The sequence below is a fragment of the Geotrypetes seraphini genome, chromosome 1 (assembly GCF_902459505.1).
Source record: "Geotrypetes seraphini chromosome 1, aGeoSer1.1, whole genome shotgun sequence".
Classification (NCBI taxonomy): domain Eukaryota; kingdom Metazoa; phylum Chordata; class Amphibia; order Gymnophiona; family Dermophiidae; genus Geotrypetes; species Geotrypetes seraphini.
This window is the reverse complement of record NC_047084.1, coordinates 461,606,088-461,631,763: the sequence shown is the minus strand read 5'-3', so window position 1 is coordinate 461,631,763 and position 25,676 is coordinate 461,606,088. Positions and strand designations below refer to the sequence as shown.

At 43.3% G+C, this 25,676-nt stretch overlaps 1 protein-coding gene across 5 annotated transcripts in view; it reads left to right on the top strand.

The window, feature by feature from the left end:
* GRIPAP1 (GRIP1 associated protein 1) overlaps positions 1–25,676 on the top strand; it is a 207,344-nt gene that overhangs the window by 75,809 nt on the left and 105,859 nt on the right. For 3 of the 5 annotated variants that reach the window (XM_033922931.1, XM_033922968.1, XM_033922958.1), the window contains exons 12-17: positions 7,103–7,150; positions 11,784–11,883; positions 12,015–12,092; positions 12,468–12,560; positions 12,758–12,892; positions 13,375–13,470. In XM_033922931.1, coding sequence (XP_033778822.1) covers positions 7,103–7,150; positions 11,784–11,883; positions 12,015–12,092; positions 12,468–12,560; positions 12,758–12,892; positions 13,375–13,470 — 550 coding nt within the window. The remainder of the gene's footprint in view (positions 1–7,102; positions 7,151–11,783; positions 11,884–12,014; positions 12,093–12,467; positions 12,561–12,757; positions 12,893–13,374; positions 13,471–25,676) is intronic. The other 2 variants (XM_033922940.1, XM_033922950.1) reach the window with 2 other exon arrangements.

Below are 25,676 nucleotides of genomic sequence, written 5' to 3'. Positions count from 1 at the left end.
TTCTTGCGTCCCACCCACCTCCCCGGGTTGGCTTCTTAGCTGGCTTATCCTAACTGGGGACCGCGCGCCTCTGTCGGGCGGGAAGGCACTCGCGCACGCGCGGTGCAGCCTAGCTAGAACTTTCTAAAGTTCTTAGAGTGCAATCACTCTAAAATTGTCCGTACCGGGGCTCCGTCGGTGCCGTCACCCATCAGTCAAGAATATCTGCCTGCTGTCCCTGGATAACACCTGTTACGGTAAGTAACTGTGCTTTCTATACATCGGGAACGAAGCTACTATTTTCCTTTTTAGAGCTCAAGATTGAATTTTATCCTTGTCCAGACGGGACATAGCCACAAAATTAGTCAATTGTTGAGGTTCAAAAAATACATATTTAGTTGAGTGATACCGAACAATGCACTTACAAGGGTGTCTTAAGTAAAATGTAGCTCCTAGTGAGATGACCCCTTGTTTTAAAAGAAGGAAATCACGCCTACGTTTTTGCTTTTCCCTTGAAACATCAGGGAACATTTGAATTTTACAACCAAGAAATTCCTTCTGTTTATTCTTAAGAAATAGTCTCAATAACCATGACTTATCAATAGATAGAGCCAATGTAACAACTAATGTTGCTGGTGTTGCCACCTCCGTGTCTAATTTCTCCAAAATTTCAGTAATATTTAATGCTTGTCCTTGAGTAGGTTCAGGTTGCTGTTGATGCGGAATTTTGCTAGGGAGATAATACACCTGAGAGAATGGTGGAAGATTTCCCTCCGGAACTTCCAAAATTTCTGTTAAATATCTCCTAAGCATGTCTCTAGGTGAAACCATGATTACTCTTGGAAAATTTATCAATCTCAAGTTATTAATAAGCGCATGGCTCTCTAATGTCTCTACTTTTCTTCTAAGATTTAAATTATCTTTAATTATAGTTTCCTGAAGTTGTTTTACTGAAGCCATGTCTTGCTGAGTCTTTTGAAGTATATTTTTTGAAGAAGTCATGTCCATTTTTAATTTTTCTAGCTCTTCTGAATGGTGAATCAGTTTATTTTCAATTTGTTGGAAATTGGGGCTAATTGCCTTCCCAAAATTTGCTACCAGGTCCCAAAGGGCTTCTAAGGTCATCTCAGCAGGCCTATCCCAAAAAGAAACTTGTATTGAAGTGCATAGTTTCTCACCTTCCTTAAGATATCCATGACTGTTCCTTCTGGATCAAACCTCCTCCTGCTGCTGTAATTTCCACAGAGTCCTCTTCAGAGATTATCCGAACCAGGATCTCCATTCCCAGGCTCCCTGGTGTTGAATCTGCCTCTGGGGATAGGACCGCCCCTTCATTCGGGGTTTCCTCACCCCTGGGAGAACTGGCTATCTGTGGTGGAGGAGGCGGTGCTCTAATCTCCGGTCTGAGAGTAGTATCTGGCCCAACAGAAATCCCGCCAGTCTCGCCCACACCCGGGATCCTCAGCGGGCCAACCTCCGGAGTTGCAGACGCAGCTCCCTGCATCCTCCGGAGCAAGTACTCAATGTTGTCGAGAGTCGGCCCTCCTGAGCACCGTGAGGCAGCAGTAGTGCTCCGGCCTCTCCTCTTCGGCATTGCGTTCAGGTAGGAATGTAGTTAAGCTGGAAACAGCTGTCAACAGCATAAAGTAAAACAGTTGGTGAGCTCGGGTCGGATGCATGTTATCCGATCGCATAGGCAGCGGCCATCTTGGATCCGGTCCACCACCCTCCCTTTCTTACCAGCCCTCTTCCTCCCCGCCGCGCACTTTTTTTTTAAAAAAAAACTTCTGGCGCCTCACTCGCTGAGAACAGCACAGAAGGGTTGCTGACTGCCTGGTCCCCGCTTCCGCTGAGAATGGCAGACATGGCTGCCTCCTTTTCTGTTCTTTGGCGGCATAGCGGCGCTCCGGGTTGCCTGCCTGGTTCCGCGCTGCTTCCAATGAGAACGCGCCGCTATGCCGCCAGAGAACAGAAGAGGAGGCATCTGCCGTTCTCTGTGGAAGTGGCGGGGGCCAGGCAGCCAGCAACCCTTCTGTGCCGCTCTCAGCAGTGAGGCGCCAGAAGTTTTTTAAAAAAAGGTATGCGCGGGGGGAGGAGGAAGAAGAGGGCCGGGGCCTGCCTGCTGCTTGCCGTCTGCCTGTGGAATGAGGAGGGAGAGGCCGGGGCCTGCCTGCTGCCTGCCTGGGAGGGAGAGGCTGGGGCCTGCCTGGAGGGAGAGGCCGAGGTTTTCCTGCTACTTGCCTGAGGAAGGGAGAGGCAAGGCCTCCTCCCTACCTACCCACCCTGTCCCTACCTGCCTGCCTGCCCCGTTCCGGCCTACCACTAGACCACCAGAGGGGGGACAGGGTACAGAGCCTGTCAGGGAGGGGGTCAGGTTGCAGAGTTTGGCGAGGAGTGTGGGGTTGGGTGCAGAGCCTGGCAGGGAGAATTCGGTTCAGAATGGAATTTTTTTCTTGTTTTCCTCCTCTAAATTTAGAGCGCATCTTATGGTCAGATGCGTCTAATGGAGCGAAAAATACAGTAAATTAACAGGTAAGAACCTAATTTCTCCTTCCTGCCCTATCCCCATGAGTTCTTTTCCTGTCCCTGCCCCATTCCTGCAAGCTCTGGCCTCATCTGCACAAGGCTTAAACACTTTAAAATCATAAGTGTTCAAGATTTGTGCAGTTAAGGCTGAGCTCACAGGAAAAGGGGCAGGGATTGGGACAGCAACAAAATTTGCAAGGATGGGATGGGGAAATTGAGTTCCTGCGGGGATGGGGAAAAATGTGTCCCCTGTGTCATTCTTTACTTCTGACTCAGGGTCCCATTCCCATGTTCAATCTGGATACCTTTTGTCTTACGGCTTGTCTCTTGAAAGGGAATGTCTAAGTAAGAAGAGATATTCTGATAAAGTGATCTCTATCCTCTTGGGCCTCTTGGAGGCTTTCCATCTCTTGGGCCTATGTGTGCTTTTGGCGTCTCTTTGAGGAATGGTGTTCTGATCGTGGTGCCCACAGGATGAGCTGTTCACACCTGAACAAGCAGACCTCTGAAGAAGCCAATAATTGGCAAAACGGGTCCTGTCCGAGCCAGCTGTTCATGTTAAGCAATAAGCTGTTTCATGTGTCACAACTAGCGACCGGTTATAAAGCTAAGTGTTGCTTTTATTTATTTTATTTTTTTCAATAAGTATGACATTCGTTCATTTTAAAGTACACACACTATAGATAGAGTAGGTGGTGAAAAGGAGCTTAATGAAAGAAACCGTCAACCTGCCAAAGGCTGGTCTAATTTATTTAATTACCCAGCACAGGAATCTGAGAGCTCCACATTTCCTAACTCCAAGATATTTGCGAGTGAAAGTCCAGTATTGGTTTGGTTGGTAAGGTTTGGAAATGAGACAAGGGAATTAATAAGTGATAGAAATTTATATTCAATGTCTCTCACACCAAGTCCAGAAATATATCAAGACTGATGCGAACAACAGTTGCCAATGGTTCCATCACCAGTGCTAAAAGCAGAAGAGATGGAGGATATCCCTGTTGAGTCCCCATGCTCAACTCAAATTTGAGAATTATTCCCATTAATGTGCATGCAGGTCTGTTACTTAGCGTAGAATTTTGAGATCAGGCCTGATAATGGGAGCCCAAACTAAATTTGAGCAGAATTGCATCATCCAGATTTCAAACTTTGGTTTGGGATTCTTATTTCCATAGTTTGTTGGCTTGTGGTGTTATCTCCTCTTCTATGTTCCCAGTTGCTAAGTTTCTTCATCTTACTGATGCCATAGTTTTTGTTGGTTACATGGTATGCTTACTATTCTTTTTCAGAAATGTTATGTAAAAGAGTGAGAGGATAATACTAACACAGGCAATATAAATAACTAGACATTTACTAGGAGTTATTATTGATAAAGATCTCACTTTCCACGATCACATCAGCTCGATTGCTAAGATTTGCTTTTTCAAACTTCGTCTTATCCGCTCTCTAACTTCGATCCTCGAGACAGATGCGATCAAAATTCTAATTCATTCTCTAGTTATTTCTCACCTAGATTATTGCAACTCTCTTTATAACGGACTTCCTCAAAAAGAAATTTGACGGTTACAACTAATTCAAAGCACAGCACTAAAACTCATCTATAAAGCTAGGAAATTTGACCATGTTACCCCTCTTCTGAAGGAAGCACACTGGCTCCCCATTATACACCGTATCACTTATAAAACCATTCTGCTCACTTTTAAAATCAGACTTTCTCACCTGCCTTTATACCTAGACAAGCTCCTCATCCCACAACGCTCAGTACGTCTCCTAAGGTCAGCCGATCAGAAACTCTTGTCAATTCCTTCTATAAAAGATTTCTTCTACACTAGGAAAATAAACTTCGCAGTAGTAGCTCCCACCTTGTGGAATGCTCTGCCACAGCTACTCCGATCTGAAAATCAACTCGACAAATTTAAGATAAGCTTGAAGACCTTCTTATTCAGTGATGCCTTTTCCTGTATTTAGATTTTCCTTCACATACATATAGTTGGTTTTTTTTTTTTTCCTTTTCCTTTTTCTTTCTCTCTTTACTTCCATTCTTCATCTTTTTCTTCTTTTTATATTTAACCAACCGCTTTTATAAAGCGATCCCACCCTATTTGTTTTACCCTCTTCCCTCTTTCTCCTTTCTTCTTTTAACATGTAACTTTCCCCCTATCCTTCCCATTTTTCCTCACCTTCAAGTTTGTCTAGTTAATGTCTTCAGTGTACACTTTGATTATTTTAAATTTATCTATTTATTTAATTTTTCCTTTAAAATTTTTTATTGTAAACCGGCCAGATACTTGCTGATGGTCGGTATATTAAAAGCCAAGAAACTTGAAACTTGTCATTAAACTGGAAGTGAGAAAACATTTAAGCAGTAGAACTGAGGGGTATGTGAGGATCTGAGAGAAGGTAACAGCTGTGGCAGTACTCAAGAAGTGAAAGATCATGTTTGAGGATCCTCCCAAACTGGAAATGACATCCAGTCACCATAAACATAGCCTGCTGGATGTAGTTTGACCACTTCCTTATATTAGGAGGCTTTCATAAGAATGTTGCTGAACCATGTAAGATTTGAGAGTGTCAGAAGATTTTGTTCTTTAGGGATTGTTTGTTGGGCTGTTAACTCCTTTGGTTTTATTTTATTTTTTTAAATTATAACAAAAAATAATTCATTAAACCTTTCACTTTAAGTGAACAAGCCCCCACATCTAGTTCAGGGCTAAAATAAATGGGCTGGAGATTGATCAGGTAGCTCAGATAGGCCAAGACTGTGTATGTGACATACTCAGGAGTTACTGTATGTCCATTGTCCTTATTAGAGAATGACACGGGGAAAAAATCTGTCCCCGTCACCGCCCCGTCCCCGGCCCACCATCCTCTGCACCGCCCCGTCACCGCCGTTCCCTTCACCGCCCCGTCACCGTCACCGGCATCACTTTCACCGCCCCGTCACCGCCACTGCCATCCCATTCACCGCCCCGTCACCGTCCCCGCTGCATCCATATAAGCCTTAGTACTGTAATATTTAGCTTATTCCTTTCTTATAAATCAAAGTTCCTGCTGCTGAACTAGAGAAAGAGATGTTCAGCTGGCAGGGCTTTGTTTATAAATTTTTATCAACACAACTAATATACTATTTTATCCTAAAGCAAAAAATAAATAAATAAATATAAATTTTTTTTTCTACCTTTGTTGTTTGGTTTCTGCTTTCCACATCTTCTCATTCAATTCCTTCCATCCACTGTGTCTTCTCTCTGCGTCTTCCATTTGCTGTTACTGTGCCTCTCCCTTCACCCCCCCCCAATTGGTCTAGCACCCATCTTCTTCCCTCCGCTCCCCCATAGTCTGGCATCTGTCTTCCTCCCACTCTGTCTTCCACATTTCCCTTCGGGGTCTGTTCCTCTCCACCCTCCTTCAATGTCTGTCCTATTCCTTTCCACCACCACCCTTCCCTCCCTCCTTTACCATCTGTTCCTTTCTACTACCCTTCAGCTCCTCTCGCGTGGCCTATCTATCTACCTTCCTCCCTCTTATTTTCATGGCACGTTACAATGTAATTTGTGCAAGCCACTGGAGCCTGCGAGCTCGGTCCCTGTCCCATCCCCACAAACCATCTCGCTTCTGTGCTCCTATTTTCTCCATTTCTAATATCTCCCCTATGTATCTGTCATTGCCCCCCCTGTGTCCATATACCATCCCCATGGCATGTCCCCTTTATGTCTCTGTCCCTATGCCCCATGCACATAATTTCCCCTCTTTCTGTTACCTTCCTGTGTCCAGATTTCCCCTATCTTCCTCTTCCATACCAGTGTGTCTCTTCAACCCCATCTAGCTTTTTTCCCTCTTTCTTCCCCCCCCCCCCCTGCTTCTAGCATCTGGCTCACCTGCCTGTCCTTCCCTTTCTTTCCTGCTGTGGGTTTTTCTTTCCGTCTTCATCCCCTTGGCCCAGAATCCTTTTCCCTTTCACTCCCTCCTTCCAGTTTGAGCTGGGAACACGGGCGATCGCACGGTCCTCGCAGCCCCCACCCGCCTGCCCAATCGATCCTAGTGTTTAGCCAGCTCTCTCCCTTCTCCTCACCTTAGTTTGCAGGCTTTCTTTTTAGGCGACTTGCACGCTTTCCCAAAGAGCCGCGCACATGCGGCTGCTCAGTGTTCAATCTTCTGCTCTGCTGCAACTTCCTGTTTCTGGTTGCGTCAGAGCAGAAGATCGAAACTGAGCAGCAGCGGGTGCGTGGCTCTCTGATAGCGTGCGGGTTGCCGAAAAAGAAAACCTACAAACTAAGGTGAGGAGAAGGGAGAGAGCTGGCTAAACACTAGGATCGATTGGGCAGGCGGGTGTGGGCTGCGGAGACCGCGCGATCCTTCATGCCTCACTGCGGGGACAAGACCATTCACTGCCCCACGGGGCGGTGAATGGCCTTGTCCCCGTCGCCGCAGCGACTGCTAGTTTTCGTTCCCCGTTTCGGCGGATCACCCGTGGCTAAATGCGGTGGCCGCGGGTAAACTGCCACCGTGCCATTCTCTAGTCCTTATCCTTTTCTCCCTCCCCACCCCACCCCTTCCCTGCAATCTGGTTTCTAGCTAACATCTGCTCTGTTGCTTCCCTCAGCTTCCAGCGACTGCAGTTGGAAAAAGAAGCTCTCTACAATGACAGCAGGTAAATTGTTAGCGTATTTCACCAGTGATGCATTGTGAGAAGAGGTTACTTTTTATAGTATTTAATTTAATTTTAATTTAATTTAATTCTTATATACCGCTAATAACCGTGAGGTTTCTAAGCGGTTTACAAAAATGATGCATTAAAAAGATACAATAGATAAAAATAAATAAGATAGGTACTTGGAAATTTCCCTAACTGTCCCAAAGGCTCACAATCTAACTAAAGTACCTGAAGAAACAATTAATGAAAAGTAAAGATAAAAATATAAAGAGAGAGGTAGAGATAAATATGAATATTCCAACAAGTAATGTATAAATAACTATTTTACATCTTACAATTGAAAATATTCTAACATCAGCGAAATATCAGGATACAATTATGAAGAGGGAATTTTTAGCAGACAGGGAATGTGGATACCTAATGTGAGGAAGAAATTTAGGGTAAGGTGTGGAAGTTATGTTCGTGGGAGAGTGTCTGGCTAGGACAAGAATTTCTTAAACAAAGTGGTCTTTAGTTCTTTACTGAAGATGCTGTAGGTCAACCTAGCGGTATCGATGAGATAGCCTAGCCATGATTGCTGTCTACCAGCTTGAATCTTGAAAGTTCTGTCTAGTAAGGTTCGATATCAGTGTTCTGTTTGAAAATTCCTTGAGGGGATTAGGAGTGCATCAGATAAAGGAACAAAAAGTTTCAAAATTAAAAGGTACAGCCTCCCTACTCTTAGAGATTTAAAATTGCTTTATTAATTGAGCTTGCAAGACTTCTAGGAAAGGTCTGTTTCTTGTTTTAGACACTGTAAAACAGGGCCATCCTGTATAATGAAAATCTCCAAGTAAGCTTGAGTGAGGTACATCAGATGTCTAAGCTACCAGCATTTGAAAAATAGAAACATGATGGCAGATAAAGGCTGAATGGCCCATCCAATCTGCTCCTCCACAGCATCAACTATTTCCTCTTCTCCCTAACAACTCCTACATGCCTGCCCACGCTATCTTGAATTTAAATACAGTCTTCATCTCTACCACCTCCACTGGGAGACCATTCCTTGTATCTACCACTCTTTCTTTAAAGAAGTATTTTCTCACATTACTCGTGAGCCCAGTGGTGTAGTGAGGGTAGGGGTTGCCCGGAATGGAGGCGCACTTCAGCGCCCCCTTCTTCCCAAAACCTCTGCAAATACATCGCTAGGAGCTCATTAGTATTTAAATGAGTTCTCCTAGCAATGCACAAAAGGGAATCCTCCCCCTTTGTTTCCATTCACTAATTACCAGCAGCTCTACACAACACAGGCAAAACAGCATTAATAAAAAATACAGCCCTGCTGGCAAAGGGGCCCAAAACCAGCTTTGACACGCAGCTCCTGATTGGATAAGGCCCGACTTAGTGCAGGAAGAGGCGGTTGGAGCGTACCGCGAGTGATTTCCTGCACTTGCGGCGCTCCGGCTGCTCTCCTTCTGCCCTCTCCCGCTGCCCTCTTCAGGCTCCCCCATGAAAAACCGTATTTGCGTTTTTTCAAGATTCGCGGGGGTTCCTGGAACGGAACCCCCGTGAATATTGGGGGGAGTACTGCATTACTAAAAATAACTTTTTTATATAGAGGGGGGTTGTTAAAAAATGATCAGCACTAACTGTCATATACTGTATACTAGGTACGCCACTGGATTTAATGACCCTATTCTAACTTTACTGTCGACATAAGTGGTGTTGTTGTCCCCCCAGTATAAAGAATTAATGACATTATAAGCAAATAAAAATAAAATATTTTTAATATATTGCTAATTATTACCTGCATCTTTACCTAAACTGTTTTGCCCTAGCTCTCACTTTGATCTTTATCTGCTACTTTTTTATTTTGCTGTAGTGCAATCACACAGGTCTCCTTCAAGGCTCAGTAACACCTCTCCATAAATTATGTGGAAGAGGTCTGGAAGTTGGGATCGCATCTATTTCATATCCTTAGTGAGACCTCAGGAAGGAACCTAGTGATCAAAACATTATTAGAGGTGCTGTAGAGCCGTTTCTTGTATGACTGGATGAGCTATATATATATATATATATATATTTTTTTTTTAGTTGTTTAAATTCATGCAGAAATAAATGGCTAGATTGAACCTAATGACTTCATTAACGCCCTATTCGCCAAATTCATTGACTAAAACTGTCCCCTCCCTCACTAGGACTTCCCCCGCTGTAAACGCCTTTTCTTTCTCTCAAAAAGCTCCTTTCATGTATTCAGGTATTCTTTACCCATAGAACTCCAATTAGTGCGTAAGTTCCCATTTAGACTTATTGTATTGTATTTAGACTCATTGTATTGTATTAAGACTTTTTGTTATTCACTGAATGTCCAGCCTTCTTTCAATGTACACCACCTAGAAGTCGCCTGACTATGGCGGTATAGAAAAATAAAGTTATTATTATTATTATTATTGTCTGTGTAATACCCGGAGATGCCACATATTTAGAGAGCTCTGAGGGCTTTACTGTAGAATTGAAGACTGCTCCCAGCAATAGAGAATAATGTTCCTCTTTCTTCTGTTAACCTGGCCAAGGCTAAGGGTTGATGAAGTGAAGGGAGGACATAGCTGGGACTAATGGAAGTTGGAGAGGGGACAGTTATACATGTGAATATGTTAGCACCTGGGGTAGAGGGTGAGAGGCAGAGATCAATAACTGGAAAGAAGAGGGGAGGGGAAAGAAATAAAATGACTGAAAGAGGGATTGGGTGAGGATAAGAGGGAGAAACATCTCTCTCATCTAATTTCCTCTTGGATCCCCTTACTTAGTCTCCAAATCAGCCTCCCTCTCTCCTCTACCATACCTTCATCTTCAGATCTCAGAACATCTCTATTTTCTCTCTTTCCCACAATCCACAGACCACAGAATTTGACTACTTCACATTTCTCCAATCTTTTATCCTTAATTTTTATTGCCTCTCTTTGTTTCCTTATCTATGAAATATAATTTTCCTTCCCTTCTATGAAACCCTGAAAACAGCAAAATAGGAGCCAGAGTAAAGCTAGAAAACTGATATTTACTATTCTTGCAGATGCAACCATATATTGTCATAGAATTTCGGGAATTTTAATGTAGAATTTAGTAATTCTTGCTGCATAGTCTATCCCTGATCACTGCATAATGTATCGCAGGTAGAGTTTTGCCTTCCAGAAAGAGTTTTCTATGTAACAATGGTCCTGTCTATCTCTCGGTCCCAACTCAGGTTCTTCTCCCTTGAGTTGATATTTCTGATATTTCACTGCCTTGCTTGGTTACCGCAGACTAGATACAGTTGAGGAAACTTAGAACATGTTATGTGCTAACAAAAGTCTCCCTTTAGTTACACTGCAGAGAATTATGCACAGGCATAATTTCCTGCATAATTGAGTGTGCACATATTTGTGTAAAATCACATAATTTGCCCTGGACTCTTGCATCACATAATTTGCACTAGACTCTTACAACCCCTGGGGGGACCAGGATATTTTTGTCCAGGCATCCCATCTCAGGAATCCCTTAGCCAGGAAAACCTCTGATGCAGGTAGAACCCCTTCAGGACCTCAGTGCACCTAGTTTATCTTTCAAATGATGGTACCTGACATACTGCCAAACTAGATAGCTCTCCAGTGTGCCGAGAGTCAGGAGCAGGTTGAGAACATCCTCTCTGAAAATGACACCCTAGCTGCCTGGGGGCAGGTACTGTTTGAGAAGCATTTAACTATTTGGTATATTGATCTTTATTGATGCTTTGGGACACATTGCCAGGGGTCAGCTGCTGCCATTTTGAAAGATGGCAGTGCTAGAGGCAGGAGCAATTGGGCAGGGAGGGAGGTGGGGAGGGTGTTCAGGATGTCTGGGGAGGTGAGTACTTAGGGCCTGTTTTACAAAGCTGCGCAGCAACAGCCCCAAAGCCCTTTAAATCTCTGTGGACTTCGGGGCCATTAACGCGCAACAGCTGCTAGCGCGGCTTTGTAAAACAGGCTCTTAGTTTGGTGGGAGGAGGTACAAGGGGGCTACCTGGATCACTAGGACATCTTTTGGTGGGGAGGATGAGCTAGGAATGCAAGGTAAATACTGGCCTCTGGCCACTATGGATTTTATTTTGGGGAAGTGGAAGGTGATAGGGTGCCACTGGCCTTGTGGGGAAGAGTCAGGGAAGAGGAGTGTGTTGTGTATAGGGCTACTTGGGCCACCTTGATGTTGCGTTTGTTTTTTTGGGAGTTTTTTTTTTGAGGGGGTCAAGAGAGGCAAGACACATTGTACTGCTTCTAGTGATACCAATACCATTATGTACATTCCAAGGAATTATGCATAATTTTGAACATTCTGGTGCATAATTTCATGAGGATGTAGTTATTGATTAAGGTTGTGAGTATCTATTATCGGTGATTCCCTACTCAAAACGCAAGAGTGCTCTTAAATTCTATACTGTGAAACACAATCAGAATCGAGTATTTCTTTGGTCAAATAACTTAAACAGCTTGGCATTGACTGTCTGTCATGAATCTGTTATGCTGCAATAAACAGACCTTTTTTTCAGCACTTTGTCCTAAATCTGTCATCAGGACTTAGAAAATTCTAAAAATTAAAATGAAATATCTTGCCTCTTTTTTGTTTTTACTTCTTGCTCCAGGACAAAAATAGATGAAATCCAGCAAAGAAAAGAGGAAGAGCTCAAATCCTTAACCATCAGGAACCAGAAGTTGCAGCAGGACCTTCAGACTGCTCAGCAGGTGAGGCAGAACTGAGAACCTTTAATCCTTGGCTCTGTCACCAACACTATTGGGTGGGGAGAGTCACTTTTTCTGCCTGTGCATGGAGAGTCGCTGTCCGACCAGAGGTCTCTGTACTGTGCTTTTGATAGGGTTTTGCTGATCTAGAAGCGCAGTCCCAGGCACTGAAGAAGGAGCAGGAAGCAGCACTGCAGGCACTTCAGGAGCAGGTAGCATGCAATAGCTTATATTTTCAGGCCCCCCCCCCCCCAATGCTCTACATGCTTCTTCTCATGAGCTGCTAGTGCAGAAATACTTGGGCAGTGGGAAGCTATAACTGATGCATAACACTTCCTGCTAGTCTGTTTTCCATCTTGTTTCTTTTTATTTAGTTTTTTGGAAGTGTTTTGTTTTCTCTTTTTGTTTGGGCTCTAAGGATTAATTCTCTTCTTCTTCACCTCTCTGCCTTTTCTTCTTTGTTCTCACCACCTTCTCTTCAACAATGCTTCACATCACTTTGTTGGTCTCTGTCCTCCTTGTGTGATTTCTCTTGCTCTTTCGTCTTGTGCTTTTTCTCCATACCCTGGTCCTGTGCCCTGGAGCAGGTAGCCTGCCAAAGTGCTGAGAGTCTGGAGCAGGTCGAGAGCATTCTCTCTGAAAACGACGCCCTGCGTACCAGCCTAGCTGCTTTAGAACAGGTACTATCAGTGGAGGGGCTGAGTATCTGCTTGACAGGATCCCATTACACTGAGCAAAACGTTAAAAAAATTAAAAATATTTCTAAAAATGTTCAGTACATTAAAGCTTTGCTCTTAATTCTTTTCAATATGTATTTTTTTGTGGTGTTTATTGATTTATTTATTTTTTAATTGTGTTGGGGTCCTGCTCATGCTAGATCCAGACATCTAAGACACAAGAAATGAACCTGCTGCGGGAGCAAAATGCTGAGCTGGAGGTGGAACTCCGGCAGCAACAGGGCGAGAAAGAAGGGCTGCTGGTGCAGCGGGATGACCTCCAAACTCAGCTGCAGGTACTCAGGGACAAGATATAAACCCTGTAGTTGTCTTATAACTAAAATATTACAGATTTTTATTTATTGACTTTTATTGCTGCCATTATGACAATATTCACCCAAAATGGTATACAGGCAGGCAGAAGCATAGCCAGATTTTGGCATCGGAGGAGCAGTGTAAAAACAAAAAAAGGCACCAGAACAAGTAGATTTATAAAACCGCATAGGCACCATTTTCTTTTGAAGTTCATTTGGAGGAGCAGCTGCTCCCTTTGCGCCCCACCTACAGGTACAGCTGGACACTGCATTCCTCTTAGTGACTGACCAGATCCTCCTGTAGTGCTGACCCTCTGATATAACACAAATGCACAGATGTACTTAAAAGGCTAAGGCATAGCCCTCTTATTTTGAGGGGCAAGAGCATCTGGTGTGTTTGTATGTCTGTGTCTGCATGTTCCCTGGGAAGGGTTTGCCTTCCACTGATATTTTTCTCTCTCCAGGAATCTGTGCATGCTAACAGTCGACTGCTGGAGCAGTTGCAGGAGCAGGGACAGGAGAAGGAGAAGCTGCAGCAGGACCTGGAGGAAATGAGGAAGGTAAGAATAAGAGAGGCAGCAACGCTGAGTGGCCCTGGCTCAAAGGACTTTATCAAAGGCGTAAGGGTAAAATTCAGGACTGCATCAGACATCTAGAGCAGGAGAAGGCAAACTGACACTTATAGTAGTCCTGTTGACACTACTGTAGTTTACCCTTCTGCTGAATTGCATTTGGCCTGCAACTCTTTCTAAAATATTACCAGGTCTCTTCATCCATTATTCTGAGTCAGATGTCCACTTTTAATGGCACAAATAGCACGTTAAAAAGGTCTTCTGGTTCATAACAATGGTTGGGGGTTGCTTTTTGAGTTGCCTTTACTTTACTGGGGATGTGTGAGGATCCCTCAGGAAGGGGCATACTCCAAAGAGGTGTCTCGGTGCTGCTGCTATCAGGCCTGCTGCTTTGAGATGCTGCCATTTCACCACTTCCATCAGTAGCTAACAGAGCGGGGGGGGGGGAGGTTGTTTCTGCACTTATTCCCGCAGCTCTCACTCATAGCTGAGCCCATATATAGAAGTATTTGAATGTGGAGCTGCCACTGCCTCTTCCTCAAGATGTGTGGCCCAGGTTGCTAGACATGCACATATGACTCCACACTTGGGGAACAGAGATGTAATGTTTATTTATATTTTGAATTTCACTCTCTTTGGGGGCCTCCCTGCATCCTCATCAAACTGGACCAGTGAGGGCTTCCCTTTTCTAGAGAGCTTTTATGCCTGCACATATAGGAAGGTTTACTTAAAAACTGAGGAACCGAGAGGATTGGGTTTTTTAAAAATGTTGTAGTAGGTCAACCTCTCTGCTCTGATCCAACTAGTTCCATTCCTCTCTTAAGAGCAGATATTCAAAAGTGTGCTGTGCAAATAAGACTAAGTTACTTCAGCTTCTGGTGCACAAAAGGATTCTCGGTAGCTTTTACCAACTGTGGTAGCAGCCACTGAGAATCCTATGCAAATGCATTAAAAAGAGCTCATTCGTATTAAAATGAACACTCTCTGCAATGCCCACTTTTTAGCGTACAAGCTTTTCCAGCAGGTTGAAGTTGTTGGTAACATGAAGCTAGTAGCATTTTAGTTTCCAAGTTTATTTTATATTTGATATAACGCCCATTGGCACAGTCATCTGAGTGGTTCACAATTAGTTCACCATATTCTAAGTATTCTAAGTATTTACTTGCTTACTAACTTAAATTCTAGTGCAATAGGGACAGTAGAGAACTGGAGATCATTCAGGGAGGGTAGAAGCTCGCGTTCACCCATCTCTTTACAGAATAGTTTGTAGACTTCCTGGTGGGCGCCCAGAAAAGGCATGCAGAGTCTTAGCAACAGTGCTGAGACTTGTAGAATTCAGGCCATAGAACAAGTGCCGCCAGAAGAATCAGACTCGGACAGGTTCTACACCTACTTCATAGTGCCCAAGACTGGCTCAGAAGATTGGAGACCCAGCCCAGATCTCGCACACATCAACGAAACCCTGAAGATTCCATGCTTTTGTATGGAGACAGTGCAATCAGTAAGCTCAGGGGTTGTTCTGGGGAAATTTCTAGCTTCCCTAAACTTGACGAAAGCCTACCTGCATATTTTCTTGTTTCAGGTGCTCAGGAGATTCCTAAGATTCCAGGTGATAGAAAGTCATTATCAGTTCTCTGCATTCTCTATTGATCTTTTAGAAATTGCAGGGAAGCTTCTAATTGAAGACAGAAGGAAGTCAGAAAGTGCTTGTATCAAAAAGTGAACTGACCTCACTTAAAACCTGTCTATGGAGATTGATCAAAAAGAGTTTTGATCAATCTCCATAGGCAGGTTTTAAGTGAGGTCAGTTCACTTCTCTATTGATCTGGCAACAGCACCTCACACGTTTACCAGGGTGACGGTGGTAGCAGCATATTTCCAAAGGGCAGGGATTGCAAATGCATCCATACACAAGGACGACTGGTTGATCAGAGTTCCATCATTCTTGGAACGAGAACAGACAATGACTCAAGTGGTCCAGGCTTACAGAGCCTGGGATGGATTATAAATTGTTGAAAGAGCCAATTGCTGGAATAATTGTGAGTTCTATTCAACACAGCGGAATGTCGTGCCTATTTTCCAGTGGCACACAGACAGAAGTTTTGCACTCAGATTTCAGACTTGATGGTCAAGCCATCAACATGGCACTGCTTCCGAGTGCTAGGCTCCATGGCAGCCACTATAGAGGAGGTTCTGTGGGTGAAGGCTCACATGTAGCCTCTCTAGTGCGCCCTGCTGTCATTGTGGTTCCCACAGACTCCCTTCAAATGACACTCCTGTGGTCTCAAGATTCCTGCAACAGTATGAGTTAGTGGCTTCGTCCACAGTCGTTTTTATGGGGCATGCTCCTCAGAATAGCATTGTGGATGATTCTCACAACATATGCCAGCCTGTTCAGCTGGGGAGGCCACTGCAATAGTCACCCAGTCCAGGAGAAGTGGTTGGCCTCGCAGAGAAAGTGGTCAATCAACAGACTGGATCTTTGGCCCATTCAGTTGGCATAACAGAAGCTGGAGAAGATTCTGAAAGGACAGGCCATCTGAATCGTCTGAGTCGTCTTGGACAATGGTACAGCAGTGGCACATGTCAATTGCTAAGGAGGCTCCAAGAGTGCGTAGCTGAGCATCTGAAGGTCTACTTATTGTTCCGGTGGGCAGCGATAACACCTTCAGGCAATCTCTGCAGTGCATGTAGCAGGAGTGGACAGTGTCCAGGCCGATTGCTTCAGCAGGCAGACCTTAGACCCGGGAGAATAGGTGTTATCTGCAGCAGCGTTCCAGTCCATCGTTCTTCGATGTGGTCAACCAAATTTTGATCTTAGAGCTCCGGAGAGGAACAAGATGGTGGATCATTTCATCAGTTGAAAATATGAGCCCAAAAATGAGGGCCTGGACACCTTAGTCTAGCTGTGACCAAAGAGCTAGACCAAAGAGCTAGAGCTAGCTATGCGTTTCCTCTATGGCCGATGATAGGACAGATTCTCTACATGGCTCTAGATTGGCAATGCAGGCTGTAATATGCAGACCTAGTGTGTGTTCAGAGGGATAAAGGTCTTGGACTGCAGGTTCAGCCCGATCTTCTTTCCTAGGGACCAGTGGTCATAGAAGATCTGAATCGCTTTGGTCTTATGGCATGGCTCTTGAGTGCATGGTGTTAGAGTGCAAAGGATACTCGGAGGTAGTCATTGATACTCTCCTTAGAGCCAAGAAGCCTGTGATGGCTCCGTTTCTGTTAAGGTGTGGGAGACTTTTCAGCACTGATACACAATGGAAAAGGTGGTTCCATTTATGCTCCAATCTTGGTGGTACTGGCTTTCACAAGTGGCAAGGCTCTCGTGTTTAGATCCTGAGAACGCAAAACTCCCCTGGCTTCTCATCCAGACATAGTCCAGATACCTAAAAGGGGCACTAAGGCTCAGACCACTGGTAAATCAGCTGTTTCTGTCATGCAACCTTAATGTGGTTCTGCATGGCCTCAGTCAGGCTCCATATGAGCTCTTTATGGCTATTACATCAGGGAGAAGAGTCTCGAACATGCAGGCACTGTCGTGCAGGGAGCCTTTCCTCAAGATCGTGAAAGTGGGAGTTTCCTTGGCATGGTCTCGTCCTTTTTGCCGAAGCTTGTTTTGACATTTCATGTCAGTCAAGAAGTAAGATTACCAGCGTTCTATAGACCACAAGTCAAAGAAAGGATCAGACTCTGAGAGAGCTGGATTTTATCTAGAGGTCACCAATGAGTTCTGTTTGGCCATCTGTTTGTGCTCACCAAGTTGGAGCCGGCCAGAAGGTTAGACAACTGCCAGAGGGAGGCACAGCATGAAGGGAGGGAGACAACAAAGGTAGGGAGAATGATTTTATTTTAAATTTAGTGTTGAATTGTGTAAATTTTGAGAATTTTACTCAGCTGTCTATCTTTTGCTCTGCTCAGGAAGAAATACATTTGTTTCTTTTTCTCTGGGGGTTGTACTGCATGCAGAGTCGCGAATCTTAGGGTTTCTTTTTTATATATTAGTACTTTTAGTTTTTGGTCCCGTATTTGCATAGGGGTTATTTGTGTTCTGGTAGGAATGAACATTGAGAAGCATACAGTGTGCTTTGTGTAGTTTAATTTTGTAGTTAACAATTATGTGTTAATAAAATTATATTGTGTGTGTATATATGAAAAATGAATGGAAAAAATAGTGTTATAATTAGTACTATTATAGGGGCGGGGTCTGGCCCACGACTTAGCTTGTATTTTGGATTTTGGCCCCTTAATGTAATTGAGTTTGACATCCCTGGTATAGAATGTGAATAAAGGGAGATTGAGGATCTCAGAAACCCACTTGGAAATAGGTAAATGAACCTTAAGCCAAGACTGACTAGTTCCAAGTTTCAATCATTGATCTTCTAAGCCAGTGGTTCTCAACCCTGTCCTGGAGGACCACTAGGCCAGTCGGGTTTTAGGGAATATGCATGGGGCAGATTTGCATGCCTCTCACCTCCAAATCTCTCTCATGCATATTCATTAGAGCTATCTCGAAAACCCGACTGGCCTGGTGGTCCTCCAGGACAGGGTTGAGAACCACTGCTCTAAGCCTTCTGCCCCTTATTCTAAAGCTGTCTTGCTGTGTTTGAAATTTCTTTATTAATCTTTTTTAAAATAAATACAGTCAAACCTTGGTTTGTGAGCATAATTGGTTCCAGAAGCATGCTTGTAATCCAAAACATTCGTATATCAAAACAAATTTCCCCTTAAGAAATAATGGAAACTCAGACGATTCGTTCCACAACCCAAAAACTTTAATACAAAATACTATACATACTTGCATTGCAAGACCTTGCTCATTTTGAACAGTCACTACACTCTTGCAGCATCAGAGAGAGAAGAATCATCGGCTCAGTTGTGATGTGTGTGATGTGTGTATACTGTATATGCTTGTATTGCAAGTCATTGCTTGTATATCAAGTTAAAATTTAATAAAATGTTTTGCTTGTCTTGCAAAACACTTGCAAACCAAGTTGCTTGCAATCCAAGGTTTTACTGTATTCCACTTTTAATGATTACTTTTCTTCAATCCAGCAGAGAAACTCAGAAACCCACTTGGAAGTAGGTAAATTAATCTTAAGCCAAGACTGACCATTTCCAAGTTTCAATCATTGATCCTCTAAACCAGGGGTGTCCAACCTGCGGCCCAAGGGCCGCATGCGGCCCAGTGAAGTATTTTGTGCGGCTCTGGTCGAGGGTGATGCAATGTTTTACTCTGCTGCCCCTTGGTGTTTACCATCTTGCCGGCTCCCTCCTCTGTCTTGCTGCAGCGTTTGCGCGTTTGTGCAGCCCCAGAAACATTTTTTCGGCCAATGCGGCCCAGGGAAGTCAAAAGGTTTGCCACCCCTGCTCTAAACCTTCCACCCCTTATTCTAAAGCTGTCTTGCTGAGTTTGAAATTTCTTTATTAATCTTCTTTAAAATAAGTGTTCCACTTTTAATTATTACTTTTCTTCAGCCCAGCAGAAAAACTCAATCACTTATCTGAAAGAGATGCAGATATCCATGGCCCGATGGGACCCGTTTTGCCAACTTTAATGGCTTTTTCAAGGGTTCACTGGTGGCACTGCATGTCTTTTTACATGCATCACTTCTGATTAGGGCTGGGTGCTCATCAGTGCCATCAGTGAACCCTGTCAGTTATTTCTCAGCCTGCCTACTCTCTCAATCAAACTTTTCAAGTCAAAGCTGAGATTTTAAAGCCAGCCAGCCTTCAAGGGCATTAAGAATAATGTATTGCTTTAGCACATTGAGGAATGTTTGAACTCCATGAATATTTCTGATTTGTTTGATTATTCTGAGGTTTGGATTGTTCCATTGCACTATTTAACATGTTATATTTTCAGAGCAGAACAGCACTGTATTTTGGGGAGTTTCCCCATATCCCTTCTTATGTGTATCTTTATAGAGCTATCACCTGTTTTGGTACAAACTGAAGGGGGCAACAGATTCCTTAGCAGGAGGAGGAAGAGTTGAAAACCGGGAGTGAATTCCTTTTGCATGGCTTGCGAGCATGGGGAGAATACCCTACTGTCCAGAATGACACAACTATCTACTAGAAAAGATATTAGCAAGGTAAGAACCTAACCTCCTTTTTTTTTTTTTTTTTTTTTTTTTAACATTTGCTTGAATCTTAGTCTGTAAGAGGGTGGCCATGTGTGTGTGTTCCACACTTAACAAGTGCCTCTAATATTATGTGGTAGAGATTGCTATTGTGAAATAACTTGTATAGAATATTCTTTTGTGCACTTGCTGTTCAATTTGAAAATGAATAAAGAACGTTAAAATAAATAAATAAATGAATAAAATTGCTGTGGAACTCAAAAAAGAAAAGACCTTTGATCTCGCAAAGAGGCTTCAGCTGCAGGATTTTGTTTTTGCCCTTGCTGCTGCTAGCCTCTTGTTTCAAGCTCTGGAGATCACAGCTCTGCACTTATTGAGCCTGTGCACAAGAGCTGTGCTGCCTTCTCTCTTTTTACCACCTATTCTTGACAGACTCAGAATGTGCATATAATTTGCATGCGGTGTGTGCTGAGCATTGCCCAGTAAATTAAAAACACTGGTGTTTTGTACTAGTTTGTAAAGTTCTCTGCGGCTGCCCCTTAGAGTCTTTGACATATATCTTTCTAATATCTTCTTTAGTACTTAAGTTTTCCTGAATCCTCTGTAGCATCATTTTCTTTTCTGGAAGATGCTTTTAGTTGTCCTAATTTCTTCTCACTTAATTCTCCAGAGCCAGAAGATATTTTGGTTTGTTCTTTCCCAAGTTCGAGATACTGTACATACACAGTGAGGTAAAAAAAACACCAAAAAAACCCTACAGTCTTTTGCAGTTTTTTCAGCAACCACTTCAACGAGAAATTGTATGTACTTAGTCGTCATATTTCCATATTACTATTAAACAACATTTAATTATCTCAAGCTACTGTATATACTCGAATATAGGATGAGATTTTTGGACCAAAAAAATGGCCCCAAAATGGGAGTCTCGTCCTATATTTGGGTCATCACCCAGTGACCACCTGACACCTTCCCGGACTTGCTGTAGGCCTGCCGTTAGGCCGTGACAGGAGGGATCCCTCCTGTCCTGGCCGATACTAACAATTTCTCCCCCCCCCTCCCCCCCGCATACCTTTTTCCTGGTGTCCAGCAGTGTATGGGCAGGAGCAAACTTTTAAAAGCATTTTCTGTAAATTATCAAATGCAAATTAATCAAATTATTGGTTTCAAAAGTCTGTGTCACTCTGACACAGTAAGCTGGTACTCCATTTTTTTCAAATAAAGATATAGTTTTACAGTGCAAACACTTTTGGATGTGTGAAAATTGCTGGATGGTCACACTAAAAAGCCTGTTATTTGTTGTGTTTAAAGATAATCTCATTCCACTTGGCACATAAATGCAAATACAGTGATACCTTGGATTACGAGCATAATTCGTTCCAGGAGCATGCTCGTAATCCAAAATACTCGTTTATCAAAGCGAGCCTTCCCATAGGAAATAATGGAAACTCGCTTTGATAGGTTCCTTCCCCCATGAGAACCGGCATTGCTCCCCCCGAAGGCCCCCCCTGCGATCCGGCACCCTCCCCCCCGCGATTTGGCACCCCCCGCCACGATCTGGCACCCCCCTGACGTGATTGGGCACCCCCCCCCCGCCGCTTCTTACCATCACCTGGGCACCGGCATCTGCATGTCCTTGCTTGGTGCCGGTGCCCGAAGATCGGCCTCCTCTTCTGCTGGGCCTTGAGCATCTTCAAGCAAGTCTGCTTGCGCAGCTGTCCGCTTCGGGGCTCCATTGGAGACGTCACCCACATATTGAGAACATCTGCCTGCTGTCCCTGTATAACAACTGTTACGGTAAATAACTGTGCTTTCCCCTTCCTCTAAAATCCCCAAATCACTAGTTTTTGAACCCCAGTATAGTTCCCCTGGGCTGTTTTTGGTGCTAAAATCACTGCTGCGGCAACCATCTTGAATTTCCTAATTTGAAAATAAAGTCTGTGCCTCAAAACACCTCGATTTTGCCTAAAAACAGGTGTGATGGACTCCTCAGGCCAGGATACTTTGGATTTATACCAAGTGAGCGATGGATGGCTATCTGAGAATCGTCCGTGTTTTACCTGTCACGCAGCGCATGAGGAGGTGGGAGGTAGTTAGCCTCCTCTGGTACCTCAGGAGTTGTTATGCCTAGATCAGGGGTGGGCAACTCCGATCCTCGAGGGCCGAAATCCAGTCAGGTTTTCAGGATTTCCCCAATGAATATGCATAAGATCTATTTGCATGCACTGATTTCAATGTATATTCATTGGGGAAATCTTGAAAACCTGACTGGACCCTTGAGGACTGGAGTTGCCCACCCCTGGCCTAGATAGTGCGAGGGCCATCAAGACATTACAAAAATGCTCACGACTTTGGGAGGTTCCAGAGGGGCTGCTTCAGGTAGCTAAAACCATCCAATGGATGCTGCATTTAACCAGCTCTTTGTTTCCCAGAAAGTGGATTTCTGGATGGTACAGGTTATTAGTGTACCTCCTTTCCCAGTGAAGGTGGTGTGCTATTAAGGGATACCCAGGACCGCAGGCTGGATTTTATTCATAAGAAGCTCTTCAAGACTGTGTCGTCAGCAGCGACTTTTGTTGCCTGGGCTTGCCACTCCAAGTTGAGCTGTGATCTGGAGACAATTGTCAGGAGGGATCAGCAGTTTCTAATGTCAAGTGGATTATTTAGCTGATGCTTTCTATGATCTTTTCAGAATTGTAAGCAAAATGCTTATTTTATTTCTGCCTGCAGGATGCTATGGATCAGACAGTGGACAGGGGATTCTTCCTCTAAGGCAACCTTGAGTAAATTACCATTTAAGAGACACTTACTTTTTGGGAAAGATCTGTGTCATAAATTTCCAATCCACGCAGTCAAACGCCTTCTCAGCATCCACTGCCACCGCCACCCAAGGGGATCCTTCCTGTGTAGCCTGCCATACTAAATTTAAGACCCTATGGATACCTTCAGCTGCCTGCCTGCCACTAATAAATCCCACCTAGTCTGTTGACAAACTTAAAATTCTAGGTGTCATTATCGATCACAAACTCAATTACCATAATCAAATCAGTGCTGTAGTCAAAAGCTGCTTTTGCAGGTTGAGGTTGATCAGATCACTGGCTAACTTCCTTGACCCTTCTTCTCTAAATACTTTAATCCACTCATATCAAAAATCGACTACTGCAATTCATTATACAAGGGAATAACTCTTAAAGAACTAAGACACCTTCAAATTATACAAAATACTGCAATAAAAATCATCACCAATAAAAAGAAATTTGACCACGTTACACCACTCTTAAAGAATGCCCACTGGCTACTCATAAATCATAGAATTACTTATAAAATAGCCTTAACCTTTAAAGTTAATATGTTCAAAGCCCCTCTGTTTCTCGAAAGAATTCTCACTCCTTATGTGCCCTTGAGAACACTAAGGGCTCCTTTTACGAAGGTGCGCTAGTGGTTTTAGCATGTGCGCTACACGCTAACGCCTCCATAGAGCTGCGTTAGTATTTTCGGGGTTAGTGCACGCGGCATTGTAGCGCGCGCTAAAAATCCTAGCGCAACTTCGTAAAAGGAGCCCTAAGATCAGAAGATAAATATCTTCTATCAGTTCCCTCCCTGAGAACCATAAATACCCGTCGGGATACTATCTTTTCGGTAATAGGCCCTCAAACATGGAACTCATTGCCAATATATGTAAGAGAAGAAGTTAACTTTGACAAATTTAAAGGAAAACTCAAAAGTTTTCTTTTCAAGGACGCATTCGATATATAAAAGCTATGAGACCACTAATTTTAGATTTGACCTATCCTATTGTTGTTTCCCTTTTTTTTTTTTCAATCTGTTTTATTAATTTTCGTTGTATACAAACACACAATACAAACAGAACAACCAAAATGAATAAGACAAAAAGCAGAAACGGTCAGGTCTTACGCGTCTTTCTTCACGAAGACCCACAGAAACCAACCCCACTATACCAACCAGAAGCCCCCCACCCCCACCCCACGCATTGTTTCCCTTTTTTATTCCTATTTCTTATCTATTGCAGTTCTTCCCTCTTCCCTAATGTTTCAAATTATTAACCATTTGTCTATTGTTGATCCTTTGTTTTGTCATGTACTACTCGTATTTTAATTTTAATATTGTTGGATCCTTTTTTTGTCATGTACTACTCGTATTTTAATTTTGTACATCGCATTGAAATTATTTGATAGTGCAGCAATATCAAACTTTTATTAAACTTGAAACTTGCCAGTATCCGGGCCAGAATTTTAATATCTATTCCCAGAATGGAGATAGGTCTATAGCTACCACACTGAGAGATATCCTTTCCTGGCTTGGGAAGTACAGTAATTCCTGCCAGTCACATAAAAAAGGGCATCTGCGCTCCCTCCTTCAAAGAGTTATAGAGTAGAGAGTTGTACAGGGACAGAAATCCCACCCGTCCCGGCCAGAATCCTGCCTGTCCCCATCAGAATTCCGCCTATCCCTGCCCATTCTCACAAGAATCTTCTCCGTCCCCACCTGTCCCCGTGAGGTATCCCCTCCATCTCCTCATAAAAATTACCTGTCCCCATAAAAAGCCGTAATTACTTCTGACAGTTTTGATTTTCGTTCTAGTTGAGTTTTACAGAAAATTCAAAACAAAGTCAGACTTCTGCCAGAACAAGCATAAAACCAATACCCCTTCTTCTTCCCTCTCCCCAGTTGGGTGGGGTTGGGATATCAACATAATGCTATCCCAAAGAAGTAGATTTAAGGCAGAATTTGATGAACAGAAAGAAGATGCCTGGTGAGCATTTCTCTCCTCCCTCCGCTCCTTTTTTATTTTTTATTTTTTATTTTTTTAAGTTACATATTTAATGTTGGTACCTGATGGACTGAAGCAGTTTAATGCAGGGTAGTCTGGCTCCGGAGCTGCACAGTTATTCTGCCCAGTCTCTCCCATGCTCCTCTGCACAGCCGCAGTGAGTGGTGGCAGGATTGAGTCAACGAGATTTTGTAGATCCAGCTCATTTAGAGAATTTTCTTCAAGATAAAAATAAAGTAAATATTTTACCTGAAACTAATACAGAGATTGAGGTTGAGTGAATATAGAAGTTCTTCTTTTTGCCTGATCTGAAGATTATTGAATAATTTATTTCCTGTTAATCTTTTTCTTATGATTTGGTGATACCAACAGAATAAGCAGCCCTCATATAATGTGGACTTGAAAAGATTTTCTTTTATGTTGAAGTATTTTCCTTGATTATTGTTTTCATGGAATTGTTATAAGTTGTAACAAATGAATAAATTTATAAAAAAAAAGATACTTACCCCTTCCTTTTCTGATGCACAGTGTGGGCCCCAGCGCCGGTGGCGGCTCTGATATTCATAGGACTTCTGCGATCAATCACCGCCGCAAAAACCCATGCTTCTTAGTAGAAGTATTGGGATACAACCTCTCCAACCCCACGCCGGCTACAAAATAAATAAAAAAGACTTTTCCTCTCTTTTAGGTCCTAGTTCACCCTTGCTGTCTAACACCAGCTCTGGCAGGATACACATTTCAAATCAGACATATTGTATTACAAAATAGAAAATAAAATTATTTTTTCTATCTTTTGTTGTCTGGTCATTTTGCTTTTAGTCCCAGTTTCTCTTTCAGAGAAGAGTGACTAAAATGGTTAAGGGGCTGGAGGGGTTGCCGAAAAGAGGAAACTGAGAGGGGACAAGATCAAAACATTCAAAATACTGAAGGGAATAGACTTAGCAGATAAAGACAGATTGTTCACCCTCTCCAAGGTAGGGAAAACGAGAGGGCACTCTCTAAAGTTGAAAGGGGATAGATTCTGTACAAACGTAAGGAAGTTCTTCTTCACCCAGAGAATGGTAGAAAACTGAACGCTCTTCCAGAGTCTGTTATAGGGGAAAACACTCTACAGGGATTCAAGACAAAGTTGGACAAGTTCCTGTTAAATTGGAACATACGTAGGTGAGGCTGGACTCATTTAGAGCACTTGTTTTTGACCTGGGGGCCGCCGCGTGAGCGGACTGCTGAGCATGATGGACCACTGGTCTGATCCAGCAGCGGCAATTCTTATGTTTGTCTGTCTTCTAATTCTCTTTCCAGTGTCTACTGTCCAT